The sequence below is a fragment of the Mugil cephalus genome, chromosome 22 (assembly GCF_022458985.1).
Source record: "Mugil cephalus isolate CIBA_MC_2020 chromosome 22, CIBA_Mcephalus_1.1, whole genome shotgun sequence".
Lineage (NCBI taxonomy): Eukaryota > Metazoa > Chordata > Actinopteri > Mugiliformes > Mugilidae > Mugil > Mugil cephalus.
Genome location: NC_061791.1, coordinates 19,517,529 through 19,543,576, shown reverse-complemented (window position 1 = coordinate 19,543,576; position 26,048 = coordinate 19,517,529). Strand labels below are relative to the sequence as shown.

The 26,048-nt window shown below is 39.4% G+C and overlaps 1 protein-coding gene across 2 annotated transcripts in view; it reads right to left on the bottom strand.

Annotated features, from left to right (window-relative positions):
* The window catches only part of tmem178b (transmembrane protein 178B), a 65,090-nt gene that overhangs the window by 19,423 nt on the left and 19,619 nt on the right, over positions 1-26,048 (bottom strand). For both annotated transcript variants that reach the window (XM_047575853.1, XM_047575854.1), the window contains exon 3: positions 3,087-3,200. In XM_047575853.1, the coding sequence (XP_047431809.1) occupies positions 3,087-3,200 (114 nt within the window). The remainder of the gene's footprint in view (positions 1-3,086; positions 3,201-26,048) is intronic.

Sequence of the window (26,048 nt, the reverse complement as noted above, 5' to 3'; positions counted from 1 at the left end):
TTTATGTACTGTCAGTGACACTTGACTCTAAGAAACAATATCATTGCATATATAAATTTTGTCAACAGCATTATGTATGTCTTTTTTTATCTGTTGTTTAAATCCAATAACTGTATATTAGCATGCTTTCATACAGACAGCAAATGTAGCGTGCAAATCATCCAATTACAGTTAATTTATACACACTCTAGTGGCTTGACATATTATAGAATAGCATCCAAATACAAGTTGTTTTCTACCAATAAAACAAACAGTAGTCTGTATCAGATTGGAGAGTTTTCCAAGACTGTCATTTAATAGCTAAGGATTAGTTAGAGATAGAAAATGAGAGTTTGAAGTCCAAGCATGTTGTCAATTGTCTCACTGGCCGGGTGAGTGAATCACTAATCATTAATGGTAGAAATCCTAAAGAAAACAGACTTATCCTCAATTTCTCTGACAGTACTCTTACTCATCTTGATACAATGTAACAGGTAAACAGTACTAATGAGGGGGAAGGAGGGAATGTATGGGATTACATTAGTGCCAAAATCCCATGCGCATAAAAACCATATCAGCACACATCAAGACCACTTTCTGCTCTCTCACAGTCTTTCTCTACAGACTTGCTGTAACTTTCTGTGCCTTCTATGCGCTCGGCTTTGCTGACTTTTGGCACAATGAGGGCGGGCACTGAATAGATGCCTGGCAACGCCCCTCATTTCTGATTGGTCACTTTGAATGCCCATTGTCTCCAGCCAGTACATTAGCTTCTGATGTCATCCTGTTTAGTATTTGTTTAGTGTTTCTCAACACCACTACCATGTCTCTAAAATGAATGTTACAATAAAGCGAACCGAGAGCACAGCAGCAGTATACATTTGTTTCAAGCATCCCACACACGTGTTGATGCCCGAAACCCAAGACCCCTAGTCTGAGAGAGTCTCAACTTAATTTGGGAGGACAGAGAACGATCAATGGAGGACGTCGCTGACGAGGGGGAAGTGATACCATCTCTCCTGTCATCTCCGGGTCCAGCCGTTGTAGATTTAATGCTCCATGAAAATCCTCTGAGAGAGGAGATTGTGCAGTTAAGGAAGGAGGAAGGACCTAACTTTCAAGCAGCTGTTTGGGATCCATCGTTTTCAACCTTCAACAAAAACTTTCCCTTTTTCTCTAGGTAAGATGTCGCTGCTGCACTGACAATAATATTACTTAATGCGTAAACGTATGTGTATATACCATGACCTGAATGACTGAGAACCTTCACAGACGCAAACATATGTTGGGTATTGGTAAAGCAGAACATTAAAAGATAACTTGTCTGATTTGTATCACGTAGAATTGCAACCTATGACAACCTCATGGGCATCTGGACTAACAGAGACATCAATGTCATGTATAATCAATGTGACAAAGGCACAGAGAGGCACCTTCACAGAGACAACTACAACTACAGTAAGCACTGAGTGGTTTATTATTTACATGTAACTTGAGTTTATGTCTCTATATAGAACATTGTACTAACTTTATCATCATGAATAAAATCTCAAAATACATATTAAATAAAGTAGCTTGATAACAAAATAATGGAAATTTTTACTTTATTTTAACAGACTAATTCTCTGCAGCAAATAGAGGACATGTTCTCATTCCTTAACTTGCCACTGGGCCTTGCAGATAGATATGGAATGCATGAGTCCACAGTCAGTAGCAGCATCAGTTGGAGTCCTTTTCTCCATCTCAGAGAAATCCCACTTTGATTTCTTGGCAACATTAACCAACTATATATTGTAGAATGTCTCCTTACAAACTATGAAAATTGACCTCTTGTGAAAGGATGAGCAAAGAAACCTGTGTAAAACTTGAAACTGTACGCATTTATTTATGACCTAATATGAGCCATAAAGTATGAAATGCATTCATTGTGCTTATTGCACATTGTAGTTCTATTTAAACTCTGTTCTTTTGAGAAAAATGTAAACGACTGCACTCCTGTTTTTCTTTGCAAATATGCGTGCTCCCTGTTGGACTCTGTGTACTTGTTGTGCCTTCTCTACAGAAGGCACAACAAGAATGTTAACACTGGCTGTTATAAAAACGTGCTAACATGCTAGGCTAACTGTACACTGCTCATCTTACCAACATAATGACAGATGCAGGTATAAACATACAGTTTAGGTTCCTTTTCCTCTTTACTTATAGCCTAGAAGTATGACAGGATGACTGACGTCATTTGAGACAAATCTTGGAGGCTGAGTGAAAGACGCCGAGGAGACCTCTGTAAGGCGGATGACCATGCACCAGAAGTAAAACAGCTGGCTTACTCCAGCCGCCATGATGACCCACCCTACTGTGTCACGCATTGGCTCTGCTCTGGAGACAGTAGGCATTCAAAGTGACCAATGAGAAATTAGGAGCGTTGCCGGGCCATCTCTTCAGCACCAGTCCTCATTGTGCCAAAAGTCAGCAAAGCCGAGCCGAGTTCCAGCGAGCGTGCGCGAGAGTGTAGAGAAAGTCAAAGGATTCATTTTGATACCTCGAGACTCTCCCTTTGTCTGGAACTCTTTGGTTGGTACTTCAGTAATTTTCTCCAGTAGCTCTGGTTCCTTTGCTCATACAACATACTTATCTAAGCTTTGGTCTTCAATTTCACTGATCATGCTCAGGAGAACCATGGACATACATATACTGTACATTGATCACGCACAACATTATGAACCCTGACAGAAATAAATAACACTGACCATCTTGTGACAATACAATATTCTGCCGGGAAGCTTTGGGACCTGGCATTTATGTGGATGTTACTTTGACATCCAGCTAAACCAGAGCAGACACCCAAACCCACAGCCATGACACTCCTTGATGCTATCGCCAGCAGAATGCAGCCTGACACAGGCACACACAGGAACACCTCAAAAAACTTGAAAAACAGCACAAGGTCATGATGCCCCTCCCCTCAACCCATAGGAACTAAATACCCCCACTAACAACATTGTGCTGGTACAAGTGAAACCTACTCAATATTGGAAAGATAGCCATAATGCTACATTATGATAATGATGAGTAATCCCAAGAGAAAGAATAGTGGAAAGCGAACTTACGTAGGGCATGCCATTCGTCCTGCCTTATTGTCTTGGTGATGTTGTATGAGAGGTTTTTGGGTATCGTAGCTGAAGAGTAGTGATACTTGATATAAGAACACCTTGCAATGGAACCTGCAAAGAAAACACAGGACATTAGTATTAATAGAGTATTTTAAGGAATTGGATCACAGGTCATACTGATGACACACAGAGCAGGACTGAACAGAAGGTTCCACAACAACATGATTTAGATGAAGAAGCCAGGAATTCAGCTGTTAATAATAACTAGACACAGGCAAATCACTCTGAAACAATGGCCATCTGCTATTGTGTGAGACACTGTTGTCTCAGTGCTAAAGGAACTCTTTCAACATACAATTCCACCAACTGCAACTCCGACACAATGGCTTTTAAGAAATTACATGTTTTTCAGAGGCTATTTAATAATCTGTCAAAGGAACATTTCATTGCATAAAAATAAATGTCTCACAGAATTCCCTGGCTTGGTAATGTGCAGATGATTTCTTAATAAAATGGTTTACTAGATTGAATGACATAATCATTTGTTATGGATATACCAAAGCATTTACAACTTGTTCAAATGAGAAACTGCTTTTCTAGATGTGTACAAGTGACACAATAATCTGACAACTGAATGGATAGTTTTGAGAATTTCAATTCTGATCTGAGGATGTACTAAAGCGACTGAGAAAAACTGTGAGATAACATTAGAACAGTTGCTTTGATACTGTATGCCCAAATCAAGACTGTAATTTTCTGGCTGGTGAGAGTGTCTTCCTTTTGACACTATTGCTGTATGCTGCCAATAATCTCTGCCTGTGGCTTCATGACTTGCTGAAAAGTGCATTATTGGAAGATTTGTGCACAGTACACATACAGGCACATTTGTATGACTATCTTTGTGTGAGCATCAATTGACAAAATGCATTCCCAACCCTAAACTAAATCATAACAACTAAGTGCCTAAGTCTAACCACAACCTAACTGTAACCTTTTACCCTTAAACTGAGACTAAAACCTTAAACAGCCTTGTGAAGAAGTGAGGACTTCCCAAATTGTCCTCACTTTGCACAAATGTACTCACACACATGCTGCAAATATACTGTATATATACAATATGTAAATTCTAAAATATTATTACTATTAGACGGACAAACAGACAGACAGATTTTTTCATTTATCATTTGGTTCAGTTCTGCTTTCACACTGCAATTTCTGAAGCGTACAAAACTTTGTGAGCAACATTGCGTGGTGGAAAGGGGCGCTGGTTGATTGGATGGATCGAGAGAGGAAACCCGTAAAAACAAACGGTCGGTCTAAAGAAAGTCGAAAGTCAGCGCCACTGAATACAAATGGAAAACATGGAGTAGCTGAAGTTGTTTTGGGGCTTGTGTTTCTTTTTTTTATTTATCAAATGCACATCAACCAATAACTGATAAGTAATGTTACTGTTACACAAATGATTTTTTCCACAAGGGGTTTATTTTATTTTTTTAAATGTGCAAATAGCAGAAAAAAAAACAATAACAAGAGAACATGACAGAGTCCGACCTGTGTGTCTGTGAAGTTACATGGGTGCTTCACAAAATGCAAGTGGAGGCTTTTCTAGAGTGGAGGGTATTGCTATTAGCAAGCTGTGTTGTAGCTTCAATACAACGGCTGTCAGTTGTTAACACCACACAAGAGTGATGAAGAGAGATGCACTGTGTATTCCGTTACTTCCTGCATTTGGTCCTGTGTTTACTCTGGTGAGCATTCACGCTGCACGCTCATGTGCTAGAGCTCACTTGTAAGTAAACTGAAACCCCCTGTTTCCAAGCGTACCAGAGTTCACTAGTTTGGTCCGTACCAGAGTTTGGTTGATCTTTCACCCCTGCCCAAATGAAGTAGACTATAGGAGGAAACAAACTCTGTTTTGTTTGAAGCAGACCAAACAGCTCTGGTGTGAAAGCAACCTTAGAGACTCATGACCGTGAATAATGAACTCAGATATATATTAATTTGCATGACGGTCCCAATTAGTGTGCTAAAATGTAGATAGCCTTGTATTTAAAAAGCGCTTTTCTACTCATTGGTTCTACCGTGCTTCAATCAGAATGACACATTTGTAGGTGAAATGATCACAGTGCATGCTCAATAAATATTCCACTTCTTTATTTTTAAATCCAAAAAACACACTTCATGTGTGAAAATCTATTCAAATCCAACATTATCTAAACTTTCGTAACATTTTAACTTAAGAACTGTGTTAACATCCATGTGCTATAGGTTTAGTTGTAGTCTGTCAAAACAATCACAGCAGTGCAAATATTCAAATTTGCCATATACAGTAATCACATTGATCATGTTCTTACTATACATTCTTCATGTGTTATATGTTACATTTAGAAGTTACTGGTCATTTGACTTGAGTAGGCCCCAGGGATGGGAATGGGTTCAATTTGATCAGTATTAATGCCTTTTTCAATTCGGTGTATTGATCCGGTCCTTTCCATTTTTTACCATGGTGTATTGGTGGGGAGGCCACTGTAGCAGCAGCTGCATGTGAGCAATTTCAAGTGGTCAGTAAAAACAACAGTACGCATTCTTAAAGCCTCTCTCTGGTAGTGAAAATGAATGACCTGGATTGGCTATTTGCCAAATATTTATATTGTAATTTCTCAAGGTTGGTAGAAATTTGTATATTTGAAGGGAAAAACTGTCAATGTGGACAATAGATTATGCTCTGAAACACACATTTAAAAAATAAAAATAAAATCCTGGATGGTTCTCCAAGAAAAAAAATATTTCCATTTAGTCAACAGATGCTATGTGGTCAGCAGGTGCAAAACAGTGCATCATGTTAAGAAGTGTTGAAAAGTGTTGCTGCATGGTTATAGCCCACAGCCCTGGATATGCACACTCATGTGTAAAATGGCTGGATGGGCGAGGAGAAAGGAATTCCCTTTGAGGGATCAATAAAAGTAAATGATTAGTGACTGCTTACCAGAAAAGATGCTGTGCACACAAACTAATAAATTCATTTATAACATTTTGCTTTACACAAAATGTCATCACGTATGTAACATAACATCTTTTTGAGACAATATTTTTTCGCAAAATCAGTTCTTTACTCACTTGTGGCACTCCCACAGATGTGCAAAGTTCAGACTAATGGGGTGAATCACACATTGTAACAGTGTAGTTACGTGTGAATGTGTGTTATGTGCGGCAGCAGTGAATGAGACTAAGGAGTGATGCCAACTTGTGTGATACATTCAATATTTTTCTGCATCAATCACCATCTGCTCCCCTCAGCCTGAGGCTGCACAGCACTTTTGCCATCTGATTTCCTTACAAGGGTTGTATTACCTTTCTGCTGCTTGTCTCTGCTGACAACAATGTCCAAGGAAGCCTAATCTCAACCTGTACCATATTATTGCACTGGGGGACACATTACACTGCACAACGCATTCCCTAAGATCCCCTCCTTCCAGCACTGAGACTGGGGCATATGTCTCCTGCTCTTCAAAATGGATTCAGTCATTTAAGTCAAATTGCCCTTCAGCTGCTCTGACAGCATCTCTGATCGTGACACCATAAAGAGTGGGACTCTTGGTGTTTCTCTACATATTTACCCATGTGAGTGTTTCCAAGTTACAGCGGTGTGAAAAAGTGTTGGCTCCCTTCCTGATCTCTTATTTACTTGCATGTTTTTCACACTTTAATGGTTCAGACACAAACAAATGTAGTCAAAGATAACCCAAGCAAACACAAAATGCAATTTTTAAATGAAGGTTTTAATAATTAAAGGGAAAACGAAATCCAAACTTACATGGCCCTGTGTGAACCTTATCAACATACTAATATATACATTTGTTCAATGATCTGAACCATTCAGGTGGGACATACATGCAAAAAATAACAAATCAGGAAGTGGGCAAACTGTTTTTCATACCACTGTATATTGTGTGGTGGTATGCATTATTTTGATTTTAAGGTCTCCTGAACACCCTGAACACGTTGCCAGTCTACCACAGGGCTGGCACAGAACCAAACATCCATTCACACTTACACTAACATCTACGGTCAGTTTAGAATCACTAATCAACCGAACAAGTATGTCTTTGGATTGTTACAAGATAGTCAATGATATTAACTTCTTCTGTTAGAGGTCATAATTATTATGCCTGATCAGTGTATTAACTCGTCCCGCACTATACCTTGTGTATTTAATATTCCAGAAGAATATTTATCCAGTTTAGCCTGTTAAAAAAATGTAATCAGTAACTTACTCTCAGTATCACAATGTAAAAGTAATGTAATTGGATACTTTTAGTTATTTTTGGATTACTTCAATCCCAAACATGCAAATAAAGACAAACGTTTCCAGAAAGTATGTCATCTTCTCAGTTTATTTGTTAGAGAAACATAAAATCTCTTTTTACACTCAAGGAAATGTTTTAGTTGAACACAGACCAGATGAGTAAGGGACTTTGATGTTTCCTCTAGAAAACAAACAGTGCAAATTAACAACACATCGTCATAAATCATACTAAGCCATAGGCTATAATAACAATATCTGTAATTATAAGAATTAAATTGATTATTTTAATAATTATTATTATTGGTATAATTAGATGTAAAAATCATCACCTGAAAGAGTTGTGTAAGGTATAAATCTGCTTCAGAGTTACCTACAAGTCATTGAATTACCTGTGATGTGAAATGCTTCGCTGTTGACTTTAATTACAAGTGTGTCAAGCACGATCATCTGCTCAAACTCATTTCCTTTGCACACAGACGCAGTTAGCTCTTTCTGGCATAAACTTGATCACGATTATTGTGACCAAAATGATCACAGTTATCATTATTATCACGGTATTGTTGAAATGCTCAAAATGTTTGCAAAAGTACTTATATACACACATAATAATTTAATCAATTTTTTATTTTTTTTTTGAAAAAACAAATAACAAGCACAATGAGCATGGGGATGTCGTAGCCATAAAAAAGCAAAGTTATTATTATCGAGGAAATGCAACGGGATGCCTCTATATTGCTGTTGTGCTTACTTAAACTTCTTATTCTTCTTCCGTAGCTTTTTCTGCGCGCTACTCGTCCCAGAGTTCTGGAGCGATATCAAGACTTGGGACTCGATCGGGAATGGTGTGCTATGACTTTCATAAGGGATTGATGAAACGGTGTGAGAATAAATGACAAAAAAGCGACAGATTTTTCTCATAGGAATGAATGGAAAAGTCAGAAAAAAGCGCCAACATTCCAAAATCGCCTCGCTCGCTTTGCTGAATGATTACTCGGCCATGCTTTGGAGTAGAGAAATTCTGAAAAGTTTGTACGAGGCACGACAAGTCTTTTCCACAAAACGGCATTTCTCTACCTGCTACGGTTTGGTCGCAGTCGCAGTTTACGTTTTGGTGAAAAAAGTTGAAAAATATGGTTTAACATGGGACCCTATGGCCGCACTCTAATCGCACTCTAGCGAGAGGATTTTCCTGTTTTAACCGAAAACAAGTGGTTCAAAGTTGTCTGGCGGCCACAAATTTGGAGCTACAGAAATAAAAAAATACATAAAAACGTAGGAATTTTTGTTGGCTTTCTGATGGTGTGTCTCTGATTTCTGTATGTCCCACGGTTTGGACTCCAGGCTCTTCCGAGCGAGGAGTGCGACCAATATTCCGCCCATCCGCTCCCATGTTAAAAAAAAGTCAGATTTGGGGTGAAAAACGGCAACGCAAGGTGTTCTCTCTCTCGTCACAGTGGCCAGAGTTTTCTCCGTACGTGCGTGAAACCAAAATTAAATCGAAGAGAACCCTCGTCTGACGCTCACAATGCATTCATTTTCCCCGTACGACCTATCGTTGGGGAGTTATGCACATTTGTTCACAGGCCAAATCCTAGGGTACAGAGATAGTTACCCCCCACTTATATAAGAAGTAAAGTTCTTATGTAGGCTGTGAGAGAGTAGGGGATGGGCTGTAACCAGGGTTACAAAACCCACACGCACTGAGGAGCTCCCAGCAATGGAGGAGGAGGGAGGATCTCATAGTGACAGCATTATATAGGGAGGAGGGTCTAAATAACAGCAGGTGTGTACCTGCTCATGATGTTTGCTGCAGTACTTACGGAGGGGGGCTTTTACTGTAGTACTGGACTCCAGATTAATAAAGTAACTGAGTACTTTTACTCTAGTACTGCACTCCAGATTAATAAAGTAACTGAGTACTTCTCCTGTAGAACTTGACTCCCCCCCGAATTGAAGTAACTGAGTACTTTTACTTGACTACTGGACTCCACCATTAAGAAAGTAACTGAATACTTTTACTCTAGTACTAGACTCCACCTGTAGTAAAGTAACTGAGTACTTTCACTCTACTACTGAACTCCACCATTAGTAAAGTAACTGAGTACTTTTACTTTAATACTGGATTCCAGCATTAACAAAGTAACTGAGTACTTTCACTCTTCTACTGCCGTAACCAGGGTTACAAAAATCACACGCACAGAGGAGCTCACAGCAATGGAGGAGGAGGGAGGATCTCATAGTGACAGCATTATATAGGGAGGAGGGTCTAATTAACAGCAGGTGTGTACCTGCTCACCATGTTTGCTGCAGTACTTACGGAGGGGGGCTTTCATTAACACAACAGCTGTGTACCTGCTGGCCATCATAATGGAACACTAAGTCACTCACACCGCCAAATCATTATGACCACATGGACATAGAAGGAGAAGGAGGCCAAATCTCACTCCACAGGCAACCCACTGTAGCGAATGACCACGTGCTCTTTCCACACACCCAACTGAGCAGCCAAGCCTGACCCCATATTCAAATATGTCTGCCAAAACATTATGACCACTGAAGTCATTACAGCAGAACAGTGGGGCGGGGACCCTTATAAACGCGACACTAGTGGCACGGCTGCAATTCTGGTCTGCCTACCAACACAATGCTGGGTCTCAGACAATGCCAAAACATTATGACCACTCAAGCCATTACAGCAGTACAGTGGGGCGGGGATCGTTGTTGACACGACACTAGTGGCCCAGCTGTGGTTCTGGTCCCTCTACCGACACGATGCTCGATCTCAGACAACCTGCCAAAACATCATGACCACCTCAGATGGTTGCGATACGACGTGGACTTTGGAATTAGTTGGCACAAGCAGCATTGCCTCGTTCAAAATTTCCCCTTGGGAATTTTCTAGTTATCATTATTATTATTATCTGTCTGAGACACACACATTAACATTAATCTTGTAAAAATAAAACTTTAGGAGTTGTTGTTAACTCTGAAAGTTTTCTTCTCAAAATTTGTCAGACTTCATGTTTGTTTATTGTTTATTTTAAGGATCAGCATTCAAAGCATAATCAAATACCCGCTATTCATATTCGAAGAGGACCAGAGCTACTGTAGTGGTGGAGCATGCAAAATTAAGCTGCAGCTTTAATACACAACAAAAACACATGTTGCTCTGCTGCTGTATGTGTGGGACATAAGAGACACAAAACATACCGTTTGTTTTCATACCTGTAAATGTTTGTTTTAACTTTGAAGTCGAGTCTCTTAATGAAGACAGCGTTTCTTTGCCGGAAGCCATAATTTAAGAGACTGCATGACGTGGTTGGATGAAGATGAAAACCAAAAATGGTGTCGGAGTTTCCACCTGGTGAATGCAGTGTTATCAGCCGTGGTTTCATTTTCTTCAGCAGCAACAGGCTGTAACCGTAGACCCAGTGGAATGATCCACGGCCATGGACGGCGTGGGAGGTTGTCGTAGTTTGTGTCGTAAAGTGTCGCACCGCGTGTGAAACTCATTGGAGACCACCTGGTAACCACTTGCACTGTCGTGTCTGCTGTTTGCCACATATTTGATTTAATAAATGTAATCCCGCCCAGTAACCCCGGTTTATATAAAATATACCGGTAAACTGATTACATGTTTTTTCTCTATACTGTAACGGATTACAGTCACCGTTTTTTGTATCCTGATTATGTAACGCTGTTACATTCGAGCCGTTAATCCCCAAACCTGTAGCTACACGTTAACACACGTTAGCAAGAATGTGAAAGAACGTCTGGATTAGGACGCAAAACCACACCGTACTATGAAAAAAGTGACTTTTTGGTTAAATAAACTCTATTAGAGTAACTGTCATGATTTCTACCTTGTATTTTCAAGATTCAGTAAGAGAGTTTCTTAAGTAAAGTTAAAAATTTTATTAACGTAATACATGCATTATGGGGAAAGAATATGTTTTACTTGGGTTTCCTCATACAATTCAAACGTTTAATAGTTGTATGTACATAAACCTAGAAATACTACACGAACTTTACTCTGAAAGTGGCGTTTTGAAATGCATGCACGTCGCATGCGCACAGTAGGACTGGGTCTCCTCCGTACGATACATGCTGGATCAGAGAGCAAGGTGTGGCACAAACGACGGTCATTTCGCAGGCAAGTTATTACTGTTCTATTTTAAATTTGTGATAATATATACGCACCAGCTTGCGAATACAGAGAGACTTCGCTAGCAGTCTTTCTTTTCTTTTTTTGACATGAAGCTAGTTATCACGGCTAGTAGCATGGCTGTGCCGTGCAGTGTGAAGCCCACAGCAACTTCGTGACATGCTGACCGATACTTTCGATACCAAATGTGTCCGTTTTAGTATCGATACTAATAATAAATTGTCTATATTTTCACCAGTCTGCACTAATTTGGGTTAACAACTTTTTTCGTCACAGTAGACAGTTATTTCAAATCTACTACATTACTTCATAACAGCAAATGCTACAGATATATAAATTTACTTAAAATTTTGAGTAAAATGATGTTCCTGCCTATGAAAAACAAGTAGACTTTCCCTAATTTGTTTAAATAAATATGACTTAAAACCTAGATGTAATTAAGTAAATGTTACTTAATATCTTCACAACTCTTACTTGATACCTGCAAGTGAGTATTACTTGATATTGCGGCATTAAATTTTACTTAAGTCATTTGCATGCAAATACTTACAATATACTTTTGAGGTAAATCTTATGAGTTATGAGTTATTGAGTTGAATGAGTTTTTTTTTTTTCGGTGTACGTTATGAGTGTTGCTTAATAGTAAGGCTGTAAAACTCCACGAACCAGATGGGGCTGTTTCAAATAATAAAACTGAAATTGTTCCCCTATACCTCTGCTATTTTGAATTCTTCACATATTAAACCAATGTATACAAGTCCAAATGCTAAAGAATTGCTAAAGAATATATTCCTTTCTTTACTCTCTTTACACACACACAGTAGTCTCTCTCTCTCTCTGTCATTTCGCATACTAAATTGTTCTTTTACAAGCTCTTTACCAGCTCTCACATTTTGTCTCTCATCAGCACATTACCAGTGGGTTTCAAAAGATATACTGTGCATTTTACGTAACTAACAATAAAAAATTATATACAGTATACAAACCAGTTTTTATTGTCTGAAATTGAATAAAGTACCATAATTTGTGCCATCCGGGCCATCTGCTTTGACCTGTTTTATTTGTGCCATGGCAGATAGGTTGGACAGCTCTCTCTTGCAGATGGGAGGTCCTGCTACAGTTCAAGCCTCACATGGCCTCATTTTTACGTGACCTACTTCATTTCTCCCCCCAGCCCTCCTCCCTACTCCCACACCCAGACCTATGGGATTAGAATGAGCAGGCAGGGAAACAGCCCAGCCATCCTGATGCTGTGTTATCCCAGCTGGGAGGATGCAGAGGGGCATAGAGGCTTTAGCAGATTTAAAGTAAGGGTGGGGCTGCGGGTGGTGTGAGGTGGGGGGTTAAGGATGGAGGGGTCTCAGTACTGCTAGACAACCCTGTACTCACCAACACCAGCTGTTTTTTCATTTCATCTCTACAGTATCAATCCTTGCACATTCAAGCTCATTGACAGCTGGATCGTGGCAGCTATGAGTGGACTGTGTGTGGGTTGCTGTCTCTTCACAGTGGATTTACATGGCTGTGAATAGGGTAATTACAGCCATTTAGAGGATGTTCTATTTATGCACATGACATACAGAAACATTTCCAAAACTGAGGCAAACCTACTGAAGTGTCTTAAAATACACAGTAGGTAGCAGCAACAATTCACAGTGTAGCCAAATCTTGATAAAGCTTTCTTGTGACCTGTGGTAGGTGTAGGTCCTTGCTTCAAAGACAGTGTCAAAAGACTAGACCAGTATGGGTAATGTATGGGCAGTAATATAAGCTCATCAGCTAAAATATATCCCTCAAAATGAAATTCCATTGGGACTTTACCCAATACAGGTTGTGGAGGAAACGTATTTCTAGTGTTTTGAACTGTGTAGCTGAAAAGAGCTAATTGGTACCATGCTAATGCTGTCTTGGTGTATCCTGGACCTCTAAATATATTCAGTATTTTGAGCACAGACTGTATAAAGATGGACAAGCAAGTAGAGCTCCCCCTGGTGGCTGGCTGCAGTATAGAACATAAGCTCCACCTCCTCCATGTTAGTGGATGCAACTTGAGTATATGTCTTTTTTTCAAGGATGCTTTCTGTCATTTAAGATACCTAATATAATGCTGATACATGTTAAATACCACACAGTTCATATTTACATACAGTCTACGATTTTCAGCTTGACATGTTGCACATTCTTCAAATTAAAATGCTTCCGAAACAATGGCTGGAAGGACCTGCAGCAAGTGGTGAGGGTGGCAGAGTGGACCAATGGCTCACATCTGCCCCCCTCCTCAGAGACATTTACACTGCCCAACTCTTTAAGAGAGCCAGTCACATTTCCAGGGACCATACACACCTTGGATATAGCCTGTTTGCTAACCTTGCCTACGGAAAAAGATAAAGTCATTAAATGCAGAACCAATGGACTGAACAACAGCATCTACCCTCAAGCCGTTAAACTTCTCACACCACCAGCCCTTTTCCTTATGGACTGTAATGCAATATCCCCCCACTCTATATAAGTCACTTTGTAACAATTTACCACTGTTACTAATTATATTAATGTGTGTGCTACTGTGGGCTTTATTTGTACGCATTATAGTTTTTTCTGTGTTGCTCCAATGGTGTTTATTTTTATGCTGCCAACCTATATTGTGTTATTGGTTACAATGAGACATACAGTCTTAACTACGGTCCCTTACAAGAGTCACACCCCATTTACACCTTGAGACAGGAGCCTCTGACTTGGATCAGCTAGGATAGACTCCTAGGTATTGGATCATTTGTGTTCCCAGAGCCCTGTTCATGTTCATCAGAAGATAGGTGTTTCAGATAGAAACTTGACTGTTATGATGACATTAAGTGCCTAGGCCTCTCAGTGCCCTAGAATCGTGGATGCCCAGCTACTCAGCACCTTAGCCTACACCTGTTTCTTTCCAGCTGATCTCTAGTATACATACTACTACTCAAAAGTTGTCTGCCATCTCGTATGCTTTATCAAACAGCTCTGTCTCATATACAGAAAACACAAGACTTAGATGAGATTTAGTCAATTATTCTCCAGGTGTTACTGACACTTCTAATGTGATCTGTTCATTTTGATTTGTATTACTTAAGGTTGTGAGAGAGTTTTAAACCCTCACTAAGATATCTGAAGCCCGAGGGACTTCTATCCCACTATTATTGCATTATACCTGCTTCTAAGTACTTTGAAGTTGTCTATAGCTAACTTTTCAGCTATACCTAACCATTAATTATTTTTAAACTCATGAAACAGATATGAATGTCCACAGTGTGTATGACGTGACTTGAGTGAGACTTGAAACAGGCGAATGACTTGGCTTTTTCATCTGGTGACTGTCTGCAGTACAGGTCACAAGCTCCACCTCCTACATGTTAGTGGGTGGGACTTGGGCCAAACTAAGAGACTAATATACAAAAGTAGATTTTTTCTTTCCAAGAATGGTTTCTGTCATTTTTATATACATTGTATATAACAGTGTAAAATCAAACTTTTCTTTGTGATTGTTAATTGTAGACCAGAGTGCAATATTAATTATACAAAAAAGTGAGTGATTCTGACAGAAGTGTGGGTTTCTCATCGATAATGCAGCAAATGACTCCACTTTTGGACCATACTGTGTAGACTCTGGTTCCAAACTTGAAAGATGACACCACCCATATCCCTGGGAAAGCAGGAGCAGTTTGACCAATCAGTTATTTTGGGGAGTGTCTTCTAATGCCTGCAGAAATTGAATGTGTGAGGTCAGAGACTTTAAGGGGTGGCATTAATGTTTAATGGTTGTTAGTGTAAGTAAATGTTATGATAATGTTAATAATTAATTGTTAGTTTATTATTGGAAGTAGTGTTTTCCATTTTAATGTTAATGTAAATGTTGAATACATTTAAATATGCAGGTGCAAGACACCAACACCAAATGAATTCTTAGTTCTCTAGCCAGTTTCCTGAATGTTTATCTTTCCATGTCTGCACACTCTGAGACAGCTGGAGCCAAGCATGCATAGCTGTGAGCATTGTGCTAACACCAGCCTTCACCATAGAGCTGACCCACAGGCAGACTGCCTACAGTTTATTTTATAGCCTGCACAACCTACATAAAATAATATAAAATTCTGTTTGCAGAAAACAAGAAAAACCTTCGTTAATACACAGGATAAGATGTTACAATCCCTTGCGTCAAGTTCCTAGATGAAACACATTTAGAAACACAGTCCAACTGAAAACCAACCAGCAGGCTAGCAGTCAGCTAGTCAGAAAAAGACAACAAATTCCTGGCAGCATTATGCCACATGTCCATGGTGTTTCATTAAGTTAGGCCCACAACACCTCAAGAAGGCTTAACAGTGAATTCCAGCATCCTGGAGTCACCCCATCCATGCCGCCACTGCATAAACCCACTGCTTTTTCCCATGATTCAGTGACTTTCATCAACCCAGAAGTTGACCTTTCCCTTTTTATGCTGCAATCAGAGCAAACAATCAAACTTCACTGAACCATTAAAGTCTTGCGATTCGCCCCATTCATGCAGACTGAACCACGACCCACACCCAAACACAAGATTAATCTAAAAAACCACTACCGTCTTGTGATTTGCCTCATTCATGTGGACTGACCCACGATCCAAACACAAAATTAACTTACTGTCTTACTGTAACGGTATTATGGTCTTGTGATTTTAATAATATAATAATAAAATTATCTTGTGAGTAAAAATCACAATTTTTCACCAAGTGTCAACATTTTGTTATCTGGGCAACATGAATAATCAAATATGTTGTATATGAAAAATTGCACATTTTGATTAGCAGTCCTTCTCCATGGGCAAGAAATGACTGTTTTAGCATTGCATTTGTTGTGCTGTTGACTGACAGATGGGAAAACAAACAGTATTTTGCTAATACTCCTACTACTTCTAACTAATTAAATACTATTTAACCTTACCAGACTTAACTGTAGTAATTAAGGGCTCACTATTGTGATGGGGCCCATATATGGGTCAGCTTCAATTCAGTTCAGTCTGATTTCATATGGCATGAACATCAATCCAAACCATCTAAAGGTGCTTTGCAGACCCAAAGCTTGAAGACCCAAGAGCACCCACAAGGCAACCACCACCAATGCCAGTTGGCTCTGTGTCATGCTCTTTGCACCGTCGACCAAGTGGAACGTAATGCAAGGTCTTTGGCGGCGGGATGGATAGACTATGTGCGCATGATGTGATCCAAAAGGAGTGTGTCATGAGAAGTACTTTGGAGACCTGGTTCATAGGACCACAGTGTGTCTGCGTCTGGCTTCAGACTCTGCGGTCAGACACTGCCGCTATGCAACTGACCAAACAACCATATCAGACACTGTTTTGCCAACTGTTTTTGTATATTTTTTCATAATGCTAACTCTGTAATTGTTTTGATTACACTTTTTATTTTTATTTGACTTTAATCTCATTTCATTTTATCTTTCTTGTGTTTACTTATATATGCAACAAAGCTACGGTGACAAAGTAATTTCCCTTGTAGCTCATTAAAGTCTGTCTGTATCTAAGTCTAAGAGCAGTAGTATAAAAACAATGTCTAAAATGAGTTCGATTTGACGTAGAAAAGACGTCCACAAAGACCACATGTGGACTGCAAGTCCAAGGACATTCACGTCAAAAAAAGGCATCTGGAGTAACAGTCTGCACCTTCAGGTGACCCAAATTAGACTTGCGAAAATGACTTGGGACAGTCACTCTTTGCACAGTGGGCTGCTTCCAAAGAACAATAGAAGTAAAACATTGTGTGATAATGCATAATCTGAATTATGGATAGAAAATAGATATAGATATTGCATGTCTTATTTTGCGTGTTGATGGAATTAATATTCAGATCTGAACTGGCAAGTCCAATTATAATACCCTTCAGAATGGGAACTGATATTACATGAGAGTGGAAAGATGGGAATTGGAAGTAAAAATGACTTTGTCAGTGTGAAAGGTTTCAGCCCTGTTTGCATGATGAGGCTTGATGTGATTACATTTATCCTCACTGGATGTGTTTTCCTCCATCATGTTCTGCCTACCATGATTCTAACCCTCATTTTCAGCAAAATGTGAAATCAGTTGGAAGTATGAAATTTGCAGCACATTTGAATAATGATGACAGCCTTTCGCACACATTGCTGCAGGCTGTGCTCCCCTTCTGCTTCCTCTCTCCTTCTGTTTTCCTTGTTTCGCTAACTCCTGTCTCATCTGTGTTCTATGCCTATTTGACTTGTAAAATGAGGAATACATCCGGACCAGCCCTAAATCTCAGCCTGGCACCAATATAAGCCCAGTAATCCCAGCATGCACCACTCCGAATGAATTAGGAGCACATTCTGGAGGCTGCTGGCAGCTTTTGACACATAGTCACCATCACAGAACTGACAGTGGTTTGAACATTTGACAGAGAATGTGTGCACAGGTTACTCCTACCAACATATGTGTGTGTGTATCAGACCAAAGTAATGCTGTTACAAAACCATGTTTCATTCATTTCAACCCCTATAAGTCTTCCCCAGGAAACAATGCTGACAATGTATGAAGGAAACCTGAATTTCTCTTTGGCTTCTGTTAGGACTATACGTTTTTGCTTGTTCTGTTTAAAGCAGCATGGTGGAGCTTGCCACTCACCAGCAGTCAGATGAACCCAGTTAATAAGAAGTATGATTGTAGAATGGCCTGCTTTCTATCTGTCTGGCGGATTCCTGTAGGGCTTTAATCTGCCTACTAGTATTGCACCATCAGAGCGCACATGCACCTGAACTGTCATCAGATTTGCAGTGGCCCTGACCACTAGTGTAATTAATAATAATGTCTTTCATTTCCTTTGTTTAATTCCACGTGTTTTCCTGGTCAATGTTGCTAACCAAAGAGAAAAGATTCTGTTATATGTGGTGGATATGTTCCTCAGAGACAGACACAAATAGTGGTAAGGCTTGTATCCCTCCCACAAGATACCCAAACACAAAATCTCTGGAGGTGACTATGTAAATATATTCAATTTGCATAGAATACGTTGACACGTCACATTGTTTACAGAAAAAGTCCTACCCCAATGGTCAAAACTGAGGGAAATCATTGAGCAGAGAGCCTTACGTGTGTAGTTGGAGATAATTTTATCCTACGGAAAGCTTTATTATGAGCAGTTTTAGACTTAGACTTAGGCAGACTTCATTTGTCATTTAGATTTTCATCACAATGAAATAATAGATGTATTTAAGCAATAGGTGATACATGGCATGTGCATGCTCTCTGACAGAAGACTTTACAACCAAGTCTGCATCTGTATTGTGTCACCATAGCCACCATGGCTGCACAATTCAGTGCTGCACGAGCGCGGCTGTGTGTTCCCATTTGTCTCATGTTCTTGTTGCTGCATTTGAAAATGGAATTGTGGTGAGGAAACAGCCTTGAGCCTTGCAGGGAAGCTGGGTGTTTAAAACAAGACTCCCCTGACACAGCAATACTAACACCACTTGGCGCAAGTCCAATCCCACCAACTCAAAGTCGCACTGAAATGAACTGGAATGCACCAACTCACATCCGTGTGTGTTTGCTGAGTATGTGTCAGCTTCTTCAGCGAGGAACAAATCTCCCCCAGCCATTCCTCTTTGGCTAAAGTTCAAATGAGTATCTGCAGTGTTTCAGTATGTTAATACTGGCTGCATTCATTTGTGCAAATTTCTGTAGTCAAGAAACTCATCAGACAGATAGCTTTTAAAAGCACAAAGTCACAACCTCCAGTGGCTCAGTTGACCTCTTGTTGATTTTACATCAAGGTAAACAGGAGTAATGGAGGACCCCTCATTTCTCATAGAACGCTATAAGGGGCTGCTGTGAAGTAGTGGTTAGAAGAGTAGCTTTGGCATCATAACATTTTCTCTATGGCTGAGGAAACTTGAACATGCACCAAATAATAATAATAAAAATACCCAACTGTTCCCTGGGCACTGCATATGTGGCAGTCCACTGCTCTGAGTGTACACGCTGCTGTGAGTATGCATGGATGTGTTACATGAAGAGTGAGAAATCTCTCCATGAGGGTCGCTTGGATCACTTAACTGCATGTATGTTACTGGACGTATGTGTTTTTTATCAAACAGTAGAAGGATGAGATATGGACTCACTACAGAAAGTGAAATACGTTAAATTGCAAGTGGACTGAAAGCATACATACAAAGATACAAATAAACATTAATGTTGAGTAACAGTTCATATTTTACATTTTCAGTGTGCACAGACAAAGGATTTCCTGAGGCGGATTTAGGTATGGGCCACATGGGCCCCTTGCGGCATAATGTCAGGGGTGGCACGTCCAACTCAGAAAAAAACAGCTCTGATGAGTTAGCTTATTTCTGCTCACAGTCACAGAGTGGGAGATGAGGATGGGGGCAGGTTGATTTCAGATGGGAAGTGAGGGGATAGCGGTGATCTATCAGATAGTGGACCTCTGCAGTAGTCTACAATATATTTGAAATAACCACAGAGAACTTGTCTGTTGTGTTAATATCTGTTAATATCGAGCAATCATTTCACAGATTGTATTTTCCGGTTTATGTTAAATAATGAACTTTAACGCAAAAGCAGTGTGTTCACCATCACGGTGATCTCGTTTACTTCTGACCCTTGACTGTTGGGGAATATAGTGATTCTCTATTGACAAATTAACAACATGGGGAAGAAGAGGTCAAATCCACCAGGTGCCAACTTTAGAAAAAAGAGAAGAGGAGGCAAACGTTCAAGAGATATGTATGCTGCTGTCATCTATTTTTGAGTATGATAATATGTAGCCTGAGACAAAACTGTTTCAACGCATGATTTATTATATATATTTTTTTTAACATATGTCTATATGTGTGTGTGTGTGTGTTTGCATATATATATATATTAAATAACTAAATAAAAACATTTTTGTAACATGAATAACATATTATTATTAAGTTTATGTCTATCAAAGTTATAATATCATTTTGGCAGCCACAAATTAGGTGACATGTTTTGAAGGTGTATGAAGGTGTGTGATTAACTAAAGATTTTTGTTGGTTTGTAAAAGGTTTGTTAAAGATAAAAGAAAGCATGCTTACGTTGCACTTGGGGATTCATTGCCTTGAGACAATTTGTATTGTTATTAATATTATATAAAGTTAAATAGTTTAATAAGTGAAAATGTACATAGAAAGTTTCATGAACATGAACATTAATGGGAACAATATGCAGATCACACCTGATTTACATAATATTTGCATTTTTATAATAGGATTTGTACAATTTTGAATAAATTCCATGTTTAGTGTAATTGCCTCAAGCTGCTGCCTTATCACCTTAATGTTATTATATCTTATGTTCCTTATGTAGCTCCTTTCATCTGTATCACTGTGAGCCAAAAGCATTATTGGGTAATCATGTACACATTATAAAAGGAAGTCAAGCCAAGATGACTGGATGTCACCATGGCCTTGATGATATAGCTTATTTTATTCTTTATTTACATGTTTCCACAAAGCTTGGTTTCACTCTAAGTGGTAAAATATTTTATTGTTTAGGCTTTTCGTCTTAACAGAGCCTGCATTTTCAGAGCCCAAAACTATGTATTTTTTAAACCTTTCCAGAGTGGGAAAGGAAGGCTCTCAACACAAAGCATTTCAATAAGTTCACATGCTCTCACGCCATGCATGACATTTCTCATGCTGTAAAAGTGTTGAAACTCCTCGCACATAGACTTTAAAAGAGATTAGTAATCTATGAACAGATGAGGCAAAGGCAGACTGCGCTGCTGAAATCACTGACCAATCAGCCAATCAGAAAATAGTATATGTTGTTGCCAGGTGAAATAGGAGCACCATAATCACTCCTTGTACAAATGCATGAATGCTGCAAATGCATGCACTGTCAAGGAAGAGCTGGAAGTGGAAGTCTGCGATCAGATAATCACTTCATCTAATAGGAAAATGGGGGCAAATGCCACAATGGCCGCCTGACGATGCAGCTGCTCGCAAATTTGTGAAATAAATAAAAAAATGGCGAGTCGCAGCAGTAAAAAAAAAAAAAAAAAAGCAGGGTTTCACTGTAACAAACAACAGCCGGTTAACTAGAAACAAAATATAATTTAGAATGTTTTTCTTTTTCTTATGTTTTGGTCATTAGTACATTTTCTTGCGAGAGCTGACCCGATGATGGCATGCAAAAGAAGCTTCACGTTGAAGTTCATTAAAAATCATCTCAGGAGCAGGAGCTGATGGCAACAGAAAAGGACTTGCTCATGGAACTGGACTGGACTGAGGTGAAAGCCCACTGACTACATATTTAAGACATTAATTTTTCATGTCCTGGTTAAGCTGTTGTAATTGTAGTTGTAACATTTATCTCTTCCGCTGGTTCCGTTTCACCTTAGTATCGAATGTGTCCCTGTGTCAGAAATGCCTCTTTTTTGTGCCATTTTTTAATTTTTTTTTTTTTTTACAATGGCCTTTTATTACAGTACAGGAAATATGCAGATCCAGTTTCATTGACTAATCTTAGAGCGCCACATATGTGCTGCAGCAGTTGCAGTCGTTTTCAGTGGTCGTCAACATTTTTGTGGGCGGTTAAGTAAATACTGTCCTATGCACATGGTCTCAGTCAGTGCGTTTACATGCACAGCTTAATTGAGCTATGCTTGAAATTCCACTTCCTGAATGCTGCTCTTGTCCCAGTTTACATGCAACGGAGAATATTGAATAACTGACTGGAACATGTTCTCCTCCTCCACACTAGGGGGCAATATGTGTCTTATCAGTGGGTTAATATGGCCCCCTTTCCAGTTGGCCGATTATCTCATATAATAAACAAGAGTTGTTCATGCGGCAGACAGGCATTTCAAACAACAACCAGATGGATAAAAGTTCAGCTTTTTTAATCTCATATGTAATGTGTGCGCCACTTATGATGCAGATAAGATGCCCGCTATCCCTCATGTGGTTCTTCTATCGACTGTGTTTACTTTATCTGTCCGCGACCAGCTTTCCTGGATGTTTTTGTTCTGGGGTCATACCCCAGTGCATGCACACATGTGTTATCCAGTTAAAAACAGATTAAGTGTATACATGCCAGGGAAAATCGATTCCAAATCGCATTACCTGGGTGTATTAAACAGATAGGAGAACTGCGATTTTAGTTTGAGTAACGTGTTTACAAGCACTTAAGTTGTCCAGTTAAAGTCAGATTAAGGAAATAGAGTGAGTTTGAGTGTGAGTGTTCCTGAACTGAAGCAAGTTCCTGCATCCTTGTTACAGCCTTATTCTAAAAGCACATCAGAACAATGCAGTGTTTATATCTCCAGCTATGATATACAGTATGTCTAGGTCCAACCAACAGAACCATGGACAATGCAGGTCAACTCAAGTATACTTCTAAAGCACTTTTAAAAACAACCTTGGTTGACCAAAGTGTTGTACAGAGGTACAAAATAATGATACATGCACTTAATAAATAAAACAGTAATGGAATAAAATGAGCACTGTAGTTTTTAAAAACTAAATGAAACAATGAAAAGAGTAAAAGAGAAGATAGGCAATAAAAGATAAAGAAAAAAAGGGATAAAAGCCAAGGTTGCTTCTCTAGCTGGCACTGAACACCAAAGAAAAAAGATTTCTACTAAAGTTTTTAGTAGTGTTTTAAAGTGCTCATTGGACTGTTCAGCTCTAGCCTGGTTAGTACGGCTTTTCCACAGTTTTGGCGCTGCTACTGAGAAGGCTCTGTCCCCACGAGCCTTCTCTTAGGTCATCAAACCAACTGCCGTGAGCAGTTGGTTTGATGACCTAAGAGCCCAACTGCTCAGATAAATAGGATGGTGCCAGACCATTAAAACATTTTAAAACAATTATAAAACTTTAAATTGTATTCTAAAATTAACAGGCAGCCAGTGCGAAGAAGCTAGGACAGGACTAATGTGGTCACACCTTTTTTTTTTTTTTTTTTTTTTTTTTTTTTTACCAGTAAGCAGATGGGCAGCTGCATTTTGAAAAACCTGCAACAGATGTAGTGCTGACTGGCTAAGACCAACTCAAGGATTTTCCCGTAACTGGATCAAGCTTGTTTTTACTGTAGATCTTATTTGTTTATCAAGCTTGGCAATATGAATTAAGTGTGCCAATTAACGCTGTCATATCCATGTAATGTATTTTATTGGCCAAATAAAATTATCTCGGTTTTATTCTTGGCCATGGACAGTAGATTAACTTCCATCCAAGAATGAACATCGTGCGGCAATTTAACAAAACCTGAACGGAGGCTTGTTGATTTGTTTTATGCAGTATGTGTTTGCACCACAGACTGTATATAAATATGGACGATGCGTCCCAACTTCCTTGTACTGGCCAAACTGAGGCTACTTTCCCAGGGATAGACACTACCATGTTTTGAGTTTGGAGCCAGAGTTTGTGCAGTATCGTCTTAGAGTGGAGTTACATGGAGTCGCATTATTGATGAGCCACTCACACTCCCTCCAGACTCACTCACGTTTTTGTTTGATTAATACTGTGCTTTGCTCTGCCTCCAGTAGTCCCAAAGAAATGTCGGATATATTTTTTTCCCCACTCTCATGGTTCTTATTAGACTGTTTCGCATGACAACTGGTCACATCCTGTCTCTATAGCATCAAATAACTAACTAAAACGAAACTTGGAAACTTAAACATACATCAGCATTTTATTAACTACCTAAAATGACAGAAACATCATTGGAAATGTTTCATTTGAAGTGTATTTTAGTGTTAGTTTGGCCCATATCTTATCCAGTCACATGGTGGGGTAGAGCTTATGATCTATACTGCAGCCAGTCACCAGGGGGAGCTCTACATGCTTTGTCTTCATCTTTAAAGATGTTATATCTTTATATACATACAATACACCTCAGATAGTACAAGAGCTCACGGAGAACACAGACAAATCCTTGCATACTCTGCAGCAGAATACTGTGCCCTTGTATGGTCCAGGTCATCCCACACACACCATGTGGACACCCAGCTCAAGACAACCATGAGAATCATAACTTGTATAATTTGCTCAACACAACTCCCCTGGCTCCCTGTATTATTAAACATTGCTCCTCCACATATCCGTCATACAGCATCTAGCCAAAGATTGCTCTAAAAGGTTGAAGATTCCATTCATCTACCTTTCTATAAAGATATCTTCAACACACCCACTGCTTGACTTTCATCCAGAGGCCCCCATCTGGAAGAATCCCCCAAGAGTTGACTCTTCCAATCTGGAAGAAGAAATGGGCATCCCCGATAAACATCTGGTGTCAGACCCTACTCAACATGTCCCTCGCATCGACCTTCCAAGGAGTTAGTAGGCAACTATAAATAGATTCAGGACTGGACATGCTTGGCCAGCCTTCACAGATGGGGCAGTAGTCATAGGCCACTGTGTGCTTGTGATGAGGAGTAGACAATGGAGCACATCATCGAAGTGTGCTCTCTCCAAAGACTGAGACTGAGAGAACACCATAGTTACAGTTGTTAGCAAGATTAGTAATAGTTTAGGCATGTAGGCTTCATCGTTGCCCCATTTATTTGTAGCCATCATTTTGAGTCTCTCCTTTCTTACTTTGGTGACTCATTGATACATTTAGTTGTGACATCAGCGTCTGGCATGAATCACTCTGCCACTGGTGTGTTGATTAGCCAGTGCTGCCATCCTCACTTCCTCCACTTCCCACTCTTCTTTATATTTATGCTGTTGCTTTAGGAAGAATCAGCTCTCTACATATAGGAAGCAGAAAGTCTAATCATCAGCTCTTTTCATCTTGGCAGGCATAATTGCATATTAGCTATCAGCGTTAAAGTAGATTCTTGGTCAGCAAATATGCTTTGTTTTCACACCATTGTGTGTGTGCTGGTGAGATGTAGAGTTATGAGAAGTCAACATTCAATTACACGAGAAGTAAATAATACTGACCATCTTGTGAAAATACAATTTTCTGCTGGAAAAAGTTTGAACTCATTGTGGCAGTTTGAATTCATGTGGATGTTACTAAGACGTGTACCACCCACCTAGACTAGACCAGACAGCCCCACCCCATAGTAATGACACTCCCTGATGGCAGCAGCCATCCCCAGCAGGATTCAGCCTGACACAGACACACACAAAAACACTTTGGGAACAATGACAATTGTCACTTTATCCACTACTGCTTGTGTACTGACAGAAACATCATTGGAAAGTGTACTTTTTGTTGCTTGTTGCCCGTTTAATGTTGTTGTCCTATTTAATTTCTTTAATTCTTTCATTTCTTTCTGGTCACTGTTGTGCTGCTTTAACATTTGAGGGGATCAATAAAGTACTATCTTATCTTATCTTATCTTATCTTATCTTATCTTATCTTATCTTATCTTATCTTATCTTATCTTATCTTATCTTATCTTATCTTATCTTATCTCATCTTATCTTATCTTATCTTATTAAAAAAAAAACAGCA